General features: G+C 36.2%; 1 protein-coding gene across 1 annotated transcript; it reads left to right on the top strand.

The window, feature by feature from the left end:
• Positions 1–5813: 5813 nt before the first annotated feature.
• LOC103960908 (protoporphyrinogen oxidase, mitochondrial) lies at positions 5814–10602 on the top strand. Its single transcript, XM_009373399.3, has 18 exons — positions 5814–5933; positions 6037–6076; positions 6213–6348; positions 6438–6503; positions 6693–6743; positions 6888–6944; positions 7114–7181; positions 7287–7323; positions 7429–7494; positions 7670–7710; positions 8265–8397; positions 8624–8803; positions 9268–9342; positions 9426–9549; positions 9623–9731; positions 9888–9962; positions 10096–10202; positions 10328–10602. The coding sequence occupies exons 1-18, from the start codon at positions 5903–5905 to the stop codon at positions 10441–10443; spliced, it is 1512 nt and encodes a 503-aa protein (XP_009371674.2). The 5' UTR covers positions 5814–5902; the 3' UTR covers positions 10444–10602.
• Positions 10603–12735: the final 2133 nt, after the last annotated feature.

Below are 12735 nucleotides of genomic sequence, written 5' to 3'. Positions count from 1 at the left end.
CATTAAAAAATCTCTCATATCAATAGCTCCTTAATTCTCTTCCTCCGAATTTCGTTGAAGGGACGTACGGATGTAATAGAACATACTTGTTGCGTGCATGGACTGCCAACTTAATAGCTGTAGCATAAAAAAAACAAACCTTTTCTGTCCACCTTATAAATGCACATTGAGTGCTATTCAATTGGCAGAGACCCTTTATTTATTCGATGGATAAACTACAAGAACGGAAATTTGAAATTCGGGTGCAGAGCATGGAGTGTAAGGATATAAAGGTAAAAAAATCTTTACATCGGTGAAATAAGAAATCTTGCAAAGGTTTATAAGTAAGTTGAGATATTCTTCATATTACTAATTGGTTTTAGGATCCAACCTTTTTTTTTTTTATGGTATTAAAGCAGGTTGACTTAAGTGTGAAGCTCAACAGCTACATATGTTCTACGTCACTTAATTTGTGTTGTTTCATGTGTTTGGCTTGAAAATTCTCCACACGTTAAAGGGCGTGTGAGGATGTGAAAGTAAAAAAATTCGAACTCAAGTAGAATGAAGTTACTCTGCATATTGCAAATTGTTTTCACAGTGAAACCTCAACTTACAATATTTTAGTCATCTTATCTGTAAGCTTACAATTTTTGTCCAAGTCTGCAAGTAAGTATTTCTTTTAGTTTACGAGTAAATTAATTCAAAGCCAATTTTGAGATTAAGATGTTAAGAAGTGTTCAAACTCAAGTAGGATTAATACAAAGGTTCTAATTAATGGGGCAATCAACCACATTATTTGGAAGTACTTTTAAAATAATTGAAATATTTTTTTATGAGAGTGTTTTTGGAACCAATCTTTAGTAAATATACAAGTAAATCATAGAAAAACACTTAAGTGCTTCCTTATGCAAGTAAATCATGAAAAAACACTTGAAGTGTTTCCTTCAAGAAGCACATAACTAGTATTTCGTTCAAGAAGCACCTTAAGTACTTTTAGAAACCCAAAAAGACTTTCATTAAAAATAATTTTGATCATTTTAAAAGTACTTCCAAATAAGTCATGAATTTGTGTTATTACAACATGGAACTTTTCAAAATTCAATTTTCCACTAGTTTGCTTCGGCCCTCAAAATCCTGGGCCGGCCGGTGTGTCGGTTGTGGAGGCTGGACATCATTCAAGTTGTCTTTCACAATTGGGACAACAAATGTCTTGCTTCTTTACCAATTCATAATCCCTAGCTTTGCTCCTTTTTAATTATTTCTTTTTCTTCCTAACTAAGCCTAACCACTGTCCACCTGGACAAATCAGTCTCAACCTAACATTTTTTTCAGTGCGGATTTTTTAAGAAAAGTGTTATTAACACTCAAAAAATTTCATTCTACACTCCTCACAAGTGTATTTTTCTTTCTAAATATAGAAAGTTTAGAGTTTAGAATGAGAATTTTGGAGAACCAATAACAATTCTCTTTCTGAATTCAAATCATTAGTTTTCAAAAAATCATCGGCGCCAAACTTTTTGGGGACCATTTTGTTCTTGGTGTGTACATCATCTCACTTGCCAAAAAGGCACAAATGAATATCATACAAACTCTTTGTGACCTTTTCAAATGCCAAATGATAACTACATTTTTTTTTCTTGGTAGTGTTATCTAACACACTTATTTTTACTTTTCACACATCTTTTTCAATTTTTTACTGTCATTATCGAATGAATTGGAGAAGATCAATGACAAAAAATTAGAAAGGGTGTGTGAGAGGTAAAAATACGTTTGTAAATAACACTATTCTTTTCTTTTCCACATTCACTTTAATTTTGTCTGTTGTTTCCGTTTAATTATTTAATTTAGTAACTATAAATAAACATGAAAATGCAAGAGAAGCAAATAATGTTTGTTATAGTAATTTCTATTTCAAATAACGAGTTTAGTGTTTGTGTTTTTCCTTTTCAATTACAAATGATGTGCTACACTGCAAAAAGGAAATATTGAACTTGAAATGCAGTATGTTGAAGATGAATATTCTATCCACCAAGGCAAGCCACCAAAGGCAGCTTCTTGTTCCCTTTCCTTGAGTTATATTTAATCAATTTGCAAGGAACAATAATCTTGATATATCAAATTGATCAAAGAAAAGAAAAAAACAAAGCAAAAAATTTGAATCAACTAAAGGGTGCGATCCAATTCAAATATGAAACGACAATCACCTCCAACTTTGCATAAGTAAGAGTTGTCTTTTTTTTTCCTTCTTAAAAACTAAAAAGGAGATCAGCTGGTGGTTTTATTACGGCAGTCCACCTTTATGAGAACCGAGAAAACTTACAGAGGCATTACAGCCTCCCCCTAGCCACATCATGTGATTCATAAGTAAGAGTTGTCTTGAAGCCACATATCTCTTATTACTAATCAATCATAACTATGTAAATGATGTTATAAGTCGCTTTGATTTGCTTTGCTTATGGTTCAAAGTTCACGTCTAATCTCAAATGTAATCATCTCCGGGAGAGCATCTTTGTCTTCTTTTAAGAAATTAATATTGGGACCAATTACCACCAAATCATTCACTAATTGAATTAACATGCTTGTTTATTTTCTATGGCCCACATATCGTTTTCTATACACAATCTTAGAAGCAATAGCAAAAGCGATGCTTGAAGGAGCCGAAATCCTTAATGAATGGTCCAAAAAGTGGAAATGAATGGATAATGATTGTTTTGGTGGGGGGAAATGTTTGATAAAAGAGAGATTCTGTCAATCGTGTATTTCACCAGCAGAGCACATTTTGAATATTTGACGAGTGTTTATTAAACTGTTACGCTATTGTGACTAAAATTTGATTGCAACATCCAAGTAGGAATCGTTTCATCTATACCAACGTAATGATATCAATTCTTGTGTCTTCCATGCACTATTCTAAAAATTCCCGCCTAGAGCCATCTAGGCGCTAGACGGCTGATCACTGCCCTGATTAATGCTTAGGCGTTTGAAAATTAAAAAAGGGCGTCTACCTAGACCGCCTAGGCACCCGCCTAGCCTGCCCAGACCCGCCTAGGCACCTGTTTAGGTTGCTACTCACTTAAACAGAAAATAGATAACTTTCAATTTGCATGTAATTTTTTTCAATAAATTGTAAGAGACTTGTTGAATACTTAAATGAGCACACACTATATGTTTGTTCCCCATGTTTTCATTATGTTCTAATACTTCATAATACATATATCATTCTATTTTGTAGTTTATTATGAAATTATATATATTTTAAATATAAACAGACACTTATTTACACGAAATATAATAAATTTACTTAAATCAACCCAGGCACCCGCCTAAACCCCGCCTGGTCACCTAGGCGTTAGGCTTCAATTCGCCGCCTGACTAGCGCCTATCGTCTTTTAGAACATTGCTTCCATGTTTTCTTTCAACTTGTAATGATGACAACGACGGTACACATCCAAATCAGTCTTAAAATGCATGCTATTGATATATTGGAATATTAAGTAGATGAGGAAAGCTTGGCGACGGTGTCGCTGCGGATGGGGCGGATGAAGGCGTGGTCGAGCGGAGACTTCTTCGAATTTGTTGGTTTGACGGATAACTTAAGGATACCAGAGAATTGGTCTCGTTTCTCTGCTAAACAAATCTCGAGCTCGAAATAGCCGAGAATTGGTATCAATTTTCCGCCAAACAAGTCTCGAGCTTGCATTATACAAAATCTTATATTGAAGCTTGTTTAATTATTCGTCATTAGCAAATTGGAAGCTAATTAGTTTGGGGCTAACACAAAGTCGCAAATAGAGGTAGTTCGTTTTGAGGGATAAAAGGGTGGAAAAGGGAGGGTCAGCCTAAAATGGAAAGCCTGCTGAATACAAATGAGAAAGTGATCCAACGTGAGAAAGGTGTCCTAATCCAAAAAAAAGGAAGTTAGACCAGCTGTTGGCTTCGTCACGACAATCTACTCTTCTGGAGGTCAGCCTCCCCTAGTCATTATCGTGTGATTCACCAGCGTCAGGAATCAAACCTAGGACATGGCGTATAGAATGCGAGCCTGAAATTCGTCCCCAACCACTAGATCACCCTGCTTTTCATAAAAACAACTTTGTTCAATTCGATGATTTATGAGTGTGACAAAATTGAAACCTATCTTTGATATAGATAATTACATGATAAGCTAATGAGTTTGAAGATAACTAGAGGCGTAATGTTAAGGATGCGATGACATCGCAAACTGCAGACTAAAGAAACTTGAATTCTATTCGATCGAATGGGGTGGGCAAAACAGAGAGTACCAGAGTAGGAATTAAGGGCAGATATATGGATTGATGGTGTACCACAGCTGAAATTGTGCGCAAACTTCGGCCAACAACCTCATACCAATCGTCTCGTGTTGCCACCAAGTTGTTGAAATTCTCCCTATATAAATCCTCTAAACTCCATTGGCAGGATTGGCAACATGAAACCTATAAACTATGTTTCTCGTGTTGACTATCATTTGGCTTTCATGTCACATTCCTTAGATAATCATTTAGGGCTTGTATATTCCGTAAGATCTCACATTTTACAAACAAGTGCGCAACCTCTAAGTATGGAGCCGTTTGCGGAGAATAATGTTGTGCACGTGTGCATGTAAAACGAAAGCTTCTCTGGAACATACATGCACTGAATGATTATCTAGGGAATGCGACCTGAGGTCAAATGATAGTTATTGATTTTGGTTAAGTGACCTCGACGCGAGAAATGTAATTTATAGGTTTCATGTTGAAAATCCTGTCAATCTAGATGGTAGGGTTTAGAGGATTTAGATGGGGAGAATTTCAACCGGTGGTGGCGACATGACATGATTGGCACGGGGTTGTTGGTCGGCATTTGCGCAGAATTTCAATTTGCAGTTTGCGAGTATCCCATCGAAGATATTAAATTACGTCTCCAACGACGATTCGTTTCGTATTTAGGACCTGTCAGTTTTCGAAATTGCTTGCACTTCTGCCAAATTCTGTCGCACAAGATTCTATGTGACATTAACCGCTCCATGCTGATCATACCACTCCGCTATAATACTTGCAAAAAAATCCCCAATGTTCCTGCACTGATTTATCCAAACAGTCTCAACACACAAACCGTTATGCATTAGCGTATTTGAAAGAAATTATAGTTATCTCTAACCACACATCTCCAAAACATTATTTAACCCTTCTTATATATGACGAAGGTATAATATTTTTTGACAAATTTCGTATCCACCAAATGAGAATAAAGTACATAAGCAGACTATAATTCTGGACAGAATTATGTTTAACCCATTTAGTTGGAGATAGGCTAAGGGTTGGTTTGATATTGTTGTGCTTTGAAAAAAACTGCTTCTAATGTGCTGTGAGAATAAGTAGCAGCAGAGTGTTTGGTAAACTTTTTTTTAAAAGTTCTTTTGAAAAAGAAAAAGTAGTATTATAGTGTTTGTTAAACTTTTATGTAAAACAGATGTGAAAAAAAGCTGGTTTTTCAAAGCTGGTTTTTCAAAGCTGGGTTTTGCAGCTTTGTGTTTTTGGCTTTTTTCATCCAAAACTATGAAAAAAAGCTGAAGCTGAATGTTTACCAAATATAAAAAAGCTCCCAACTTTTTTTGATAGCCATTTTTCTTTTCAGAATCACTCCTGTTCCAAACTAGGGCTAAGTGTGTTTAAATTGGTTTTGGGCTGCAATTGAGAAAGCACTTCATGTCGTGGAAACAGAGAGATGGCAGGAGTCAGCGGTCCAGGTCTGCGATTGCCCAGTCCAGTCCAGTCCAGTCCAGGTATATTCTAGCTCAATAAAAAAAACCATTAGCCGGCCCAGTCTGGTTCATTTATTTTCTCTCTCTACGATCGTCGATAAGTGCCCAACTCCTCTTCTTTCATTTCTGGAGTGCCAGTCTCAGAGAGCATCACCCCAAACAATGAGCTCACCCACCAAACAAGATCAACAGAGTCAGTAATCTCTCTCTCTCTCTCTCTATATATATATAAATGCAAAATTATTCGGAATTTCTTTGCATTTTTTTATTTATTTTGTGGAATTTTCATTTTTCAGGCTCTGTTAAAAGAGTAGCTGTTGTTGGTGCTGGTGTAAGGTAATCTTGTTCAATATTTGCATGCAGATTTTGCTAAGCATGATTAATTCTCAGATATAATTTGTTTGTTTATTTTTGGTTGATTTTTTTTTTCTTCCGAGAATTTGACTTTGATTTTGTGTTGCAATTGCTCAAGCGGGCTTGCTGCAGCCTACAAGCTGAAATCACATGGTTTTGACGTCGCGGTGTTCGAAGCCGAGGGAAGAGCTGGAGGGAAGCTCAGAAGCGTTTCGCGTGATGGTCTTATTTGGGATGAAGGAGCAAACACAATGGTGAGTTTTGTAACCAAATAGTTTGAATCAATGCCGGGCAATTCTGAATTTTCGTTATGATTTTATACTGACATAAGTTTTTTTCGCAGACCGAGAGTGAAACGGAGGTCCAAACTTTGCTTGATAATCTTGGACTAAGAGAAAAACAACAATTTGTAAGGATTTCATTTGTAATAGTTTCACATGTATTTTAGTTTTTTTTTGTGCTGTGCTATCGTCGGCTGTGCTTTCCGTTATAAAGCAATGTGCTTTTAGCTTCAAACTTATCTTGGAATTTAATGGATGGAAGTGGCTGATGCTTCTATTAGTCTAATGATTGAATTGATTGTTTTCCGATGTTGCAGCCGATTTCACAGACTAAGCGTTATATTGTAAGGAATGGGTCGCCTGTGCTGGTATGTCTTGCTAGTTGCATCTTGTTATAGTTATATAGGAAAGCATATGAAATACATTTTCATTCGTTTTCAGTTTTTCTTCCTTACGTAGTTGAATATTTCTGATTGTGGTGACTGTCACTTTTGCTCCATTTTTCACATCAGTTACCTACCAATCCAATCGCGCTGATCACGAGCAATTTTCTTTCAGCACAATCAAAGGTTTGTTTTCTACAATACATGGCATGTCTGACGAGTTAATTTCCTAGTTTTTTAATCATGTTGCAATGCTATTTAGTAATGACCAGTATCAATGCAAAATATCGTGTTTGTGCACGTGCATAAACCATTTACATTGGCATCAACTTTGATATGCATTTCTGTATTGCAGCTTCAAATTATTCTAGAGCCATATTTATGGAAGAAAAAAGGAGTTTCCGACGATAACACCCAAGAAAGGTAGTAGTCTTCTCTGTCTTAGGACAACCACTGTCTCCTCTTTCTTTGTTAGGTTTTTAAGAAGTGATTTCCTTAGAATTCTTCTTTTCAACCTATCGTTTGCAGTGTGGGTGGGTTCTTTCAGCGTCATTTTGGGCCAGAGGTATATATTACATTGCAATATTCTAGTAAACAATAAATCTTTTGAATATCAAAATCCTCATATTATGCGTTTTCTTGATATTTTCTTATCATTTTTGCTTGGAAGGTTGTTGATTATCTCATTGACCCCTTTGTTGCCGGCACAAGTGGTGGAGATCCCGAATCACTTTCTGTGAGTAATGTCTCAATCTTTGTGCATATTTCACACTGAGTGGCTAATGGGATTGTTTCTTAACTAGTCAATTGTTACCCAAAATCTGTATTTATGCCTTTTCCATGCATTTATCTCATGAATCTTCTTATGTTTTCAATAATTCTTTTGTGTTGCCATGTGATTCTGTTTGAAGATGCGCCATTCTTTTCCGGATTTATGGAACATGGAAAAAAGGTATCTAAGTTTTCTTTTTTCATTTGTTAACAAAGACCATTTTTGCTTATTATTTTCCTTGCCTATCCTACTTTTAGTGTAGGTTGTGGGAAATTTTCCAAATTATTGCTTAGGACTAGAATAGGCATTGTGATTCTTTTAATTAGATTAGTTGACACCTTTTTCTTTCATAAGTTTATGTTCATTCGGAAAATAGGCCAGTGTTTTCGTTATCCACTCATTGTGGATAGAAATCCATACTAACCCAAGGGTTTAGAGTCGTGCTTTCTATGACTTTTCTGAAGTGAACAGAAAAAGCTCCACATTCAACCTGGTTAGGCTTCAATCAACGAATCACTTTAATGCCCTGTTTAGTGACAAGCCTATGCCAGTAGCTAAAAAAAAGATTGGCGTTTTTGAAAGTTGAATGTTAAATAGGGAACTTCTGTGTCAAGTTTTCTTATCCTTCAAATAAGACATAATTTGTTTAGCCTGTTTGACTTCTTTTCTTGTGTAGTTGATGCTTGTTGCATGATCTACGTTTGATGTTAGGTAACACTATGCTATTATGTCAGGTTTGGTTCCGTTATATCTGGGGCAATTAAATCAAAATTATCTGCCAAAAAGGAAAAAAGTGGACAAACAAAGGGTTCTGTAGAAAAAGGGAAGCGTCAGCGGGGTTCATTTTCCTTTCATGGTGGAATGCAGGTTTCAATTTATTGGTTGCTTTTCTTATTCATGGTTCATGACTCATGACTACTTTTGTAGTTCATGTTTTCTTTTTGATACCTTATGTAGAATGTTCCTCGTATTCTGTTATGTTTTCCCTATTAAATTTACAACTTCAGTTGCAATAACATTTGGTTTAGATCTTAGAGGCAGAGTCTATTTTCAAAACTAAATGTTTTACCCTGTGTTCTGTTTTTTTGTGCAGACACTCACCGATACCTTGTGCAGCCAGTTTGGCAAAGATGAGCTTAAACTGAACTCAAAGGTTTTGTCGTTATCTTATAGTCATGATGGGAAGTCTGCATTTGAAAATTGGTCTGTTTCCTCTGCTGCTAAGGATGACAAGCATTCACAAAGTTTATCTGTTGACGCTGTAGTCATGACGGTTAGTATATTGTAGTACTCTAAAAACATGGCCTTGGTGGTTTATTTACTTTCTTGTTGGGGCACCTGGTGGTTACCATATCGTTTTGCTTCACAAAATGTGCCTTCTCTGCATCTGGCATGGTTACTGTCCGAAAACAATTATGTTTTGGGAAGATCAAGATAGAGCTAGTAGATTAAAAGAAACATATGTGCTTAAACTGCTTCATTGCAGTTGTTAGATGCTTGCACAGGTGCCATGACCAAGTGGTACCAATAGAATAAATATATCTCGCATGGTTCACCTTGTTCTACATTTTGACATGCAAGCGAACTTTAGCTTTACCATTTATTCGAGTTGAACTGTAACTGCTCTTTCTGTCTAGTCTATGCATACACACACACCTGCCCTCCTATACTCCATATAATGTTTACTTTTTTGGAAGGAATACTAATATTAACTGACAAGGTTCTTCTCTGCCATAGGCTCCACTGTGTAACGTCAAAGAAATGAATATCACGAAAAGAGGAACTCTCTTCCCTCTTGATTTTTTTCCTGAGGTATTTGTGACATTTTGGTTCTTTACCCAAAAAAGAAGTTGCTGAAGTATTAGCAACATCTTATTTTTTGCTGTCTATTGCAGGTGGCTTATATACCACTATCAGTGATAATAACGACCTTCAAGAAGGAAGATGTTAAGAGACCCCTTGAGGGATTTGGAGTTCTTGTGCCCTCTAAAGAGCAGAAAAATGGCTTAAAAACTCTTGGTAATGCTTGGCATGGCCCGGTGACATTGAGTAACTAATACATTCTCCTAATATGCTTGCTACTGCTGCACAGGCACTCTTTTTTCATCCATGATGTTTCCAGATCGTGCACCTAGTGACCTGCATCTTTATACTACCTTTGTTGGGGGAAGTCGAAACAAGGAACTAGCAAAAGCTTCAACGTATGGGAAATCTCAATAATTTTTCAAAACAGCCATGTTCTCTGTCCTTGATATTGTGTGATTGGTTCTATATTATTTATGCACACATTCATACACATAGAAGGACGATATAACTTTATACAGCTAATACTCTTCTACTTCTAACTATTTCTCTAGGGATGAATTGAAGAAGATTGTTACCTCTGACATTAGGCACTTGCTGGGAGCAGAAGGCGAGCCTACATCCGTGAAGTATGTAATCCTCTCTCTTTTCGCATCTAGTGGTTTAAACAAAGCAAATAATGGAAACGAATATTTTTAGAGCCTACGTGTTTACCATTGATTTGAATAGTCATCTTATAGCTTGAAGTACACTTAATGGCAGCCATTACCACTGGAGCAAAGCATTTCCATTGTACGGGCGTAACTATGATTCAGTTATAGAAGCAATTGAGAAGATGGAGAAAAATCTCCCCGGGTTCTTCTATGCAGGTAATTACTCACCAACTGGGTGTTGTGGACGCAGTAACTCGAGATCTGGATGAGTGATGCTGTCCTTATGGTGGTTAATTATTTTCCTTTGGTATATGTTGGTGTACAAATTATGAATATTGCAGGTAACCATCGGGGCGGACTCTCAGTTGGCAAAGCAATAGCTTCTGGATGCAAAGCAGCTGAACTTGTAATCGCCTATCTGGAATCTCCGCCGGACGAGAAGACGCGTCGGGAATGATGATTGTTTTAGAAACAGAAGGTGTATCCTTTGCTCTTGGATGTAGGATCCAATACTGGTTTATGAATTATGCTGGCAGAGTTTTAGTTGTAAATGTCGAACATACTACATTTGAGCTTTCTGATGTAAAATGCATGCTTTCGTGGATTTCGTTTTCAACTTCATCTGTTTATGCGACTACCAAAACTCGGCTTTCTTTTAATGTTAGGCATACAATATAGGTACGAGGACTAACATGGTACGGGTACAATATCACGGTTATGTCCTGCGCCAAGAAATAAAGATGTGTAACATTTTGTATACATGTTTTTATTTCATTAGCATGGGATGCCACATAACGATGTACTCGTGTTATGTAAATTATTCTAATGAGAATAAATTATAGCATGCAGATGTATGTTTGCAGCACTTCCACGTGTAAGGTGGGCGCCCACACATGGGTCCCATGCGAGCGTCCTATCAAGAACTTCACCTAATATAGAGCTATGATAGTCCTCTATCAACATTATTTAGAATGCAAACGTGACATGTCGAACCAGTAATCCGACTTTACATATTTTGAGTTTTTCATATAGCATTTCATGATGTACTTGAAACAGTGTTACCTTAGTGTTTCCTCAATTGAAAGATAAGGCAGTGGAGTTGGGAAGATGGGCTTACAATTCAATTGATGCATGAAATTTACAGAAAGTTTGGAATGAACCATGTCATAATATGTTCATGTGACTAAACACCATCGACCGCTGAATGTGCGGTCAAATATCCAACAACTAATAATCCAACGATCAAAGATCCCAATGCATATAATGCTCCGGTGTATGCTAGAAAAACAAGAAATTTGGGTTGATGAGTATGGTTGTATTGGGTATGGGAGCATAGTGGCCACTTTCGTGCGTTCATCGATGGCTTCCAATCTGGTCCCCCTCCTGCCTGAATGTCTTGGCACTTGTCTTCCCTTCGTGCTTTTCAAAATCCATCATTTTCATATTAATTATTATACTTTTTGTTGGTTTTTGCGGATTTTTCCTTAAAAATAAATAAATAAAATTGTCGTTGCCTCACCTTCACATGCAGTGACTTCCCTTACTGTTTTTGTAATTATAATTATTGTTTTTGTCACACCTTGTGCCCATAAATGGAACCGAATATGTCTTGCTTTACTTTGGACTAATATGCATATGGTTAGTTGTATAAGAAGGTAGTGACAAATTGACAAATCAATTCTCAAAAGCCACATTAATATGCTAATCATGCCGAATGTCCGAGAATTCTACGGATTTGTTTGGAAGTGCTTTTAAAATAATTGAAAGTGTTTTTTTGAACCAATCATTTGTAAAAATGCAAGTGAATCATGGAAAAACATTTGAAATACTTTCTGCAAGAAGCACCAGAACATTAATATACTAATTATGCCAAATGTCCACGAACTCTATGAGTTCGTTTGGAAGTGTTTTTACAATAGTTAAAAGCGCTTTTAGAAAAAAAAATTTAACGAAGCGATCCTTAGTAAAAATGCAAGTGAATTCTAGAAAAGCACTTGAAGTGATTCCTGCAAGAAGCATATAATGGAATATATGCTTCTTGCATGAAACACTTCAAGTGATTTTGAAAATATTTCTTATTTTTTCTAAAAATATTTTCAATTATTTTAAAAGAACTTCCAAACAAGCTCTATATTTTTTGGTACCAAAGCGATATTTTATATTACTTTGATTCACGAAGAGCAACTGGGCTGTAAAGGGATGGTGCATTGTCTTGACTAATACTTGCATACCCGTTGAAAGAATAAACATATTCTACCCCTACGGATAATCACAAGTTCACAACATCTCAAGGAATCATCTTTTAGATAAACTTGGTCAAAAATTCAAAAGTTGGTCATGTTCCAAAATATACAGATATAATTATTTGCTTTCCATGGAACTACTTTATGCATTATATTTTGCATAAATCATCCTTTAAATTAGCCACAGGGAATTCCATAGTTCTGTACCAATTTCAGATTCATACTTTACATGATATATTATGGGTTCAATTTCTGACCCGTGTGGATCACATGATAGTAGCTAGAAGAAGGTTAAATGCATCTGTGAGTCTTCCTAACTCCACACGATAATAGTCAAGGAAAGACTGAAATGCCTTTGTGAGTTTTTCTAGCTCCTAAAAAAGTAAATTGCGGTGTTGGTCCCCTTTAAAAGAAAAAAAAAATCCTTTAAATTAAAATACACTGTTGTGGATGTCGAATCTCCAAGTTGCTTTTTTTAGGGTCCCAAAGAAATGACATATATAGTT

This window comes from the organism of the source record quoted next, unplaced genomic scaffold (genome assembly GCF_019419815.1).
Source record: "Pyrus x bretschneideri cultivar Hongxiangsu unplaced genomic scaffold, Pyrus_bretschneideri_v1 Contig13, whole genome shotgun sequence".
Taxonomy (NCBI): domain Eukaryota; kingdom Viridiplantae; phylum Streptophyta; class Magnoliopsida; order Rosales; family Rosaceae; genus Pyrus; species Pyrus x bretschneideri.
The sequence above is the reverse complement of the archived record's forward strand: the minus strand, read 5'-3'. Positions and strand labels throughout refer to the sequence as shown.

Bases quoted from the DNA above. Each gene is read 5' to 3' on its own strand.
- LOC103960908 (XM_009373399.3), top strand. From the start codon at position 5,903: ATGAGCTCACCCACCAAACAAGATCAACAGA. The intron at 7,711-8,264 runs GTATCTAAGTTT...CTATTATGTCAG, and splicing joins TTATGGAACATGGAAAAAAG to GTTTGGTTCCGTTATATCTG. The intron at 10,203-10,327 runs GTAATTACTCAC...TGAATATTGCAG, and splicing joins CCCCGGGTTCTTCTATGCAG to GTAACCATCGGGGCGGACTC.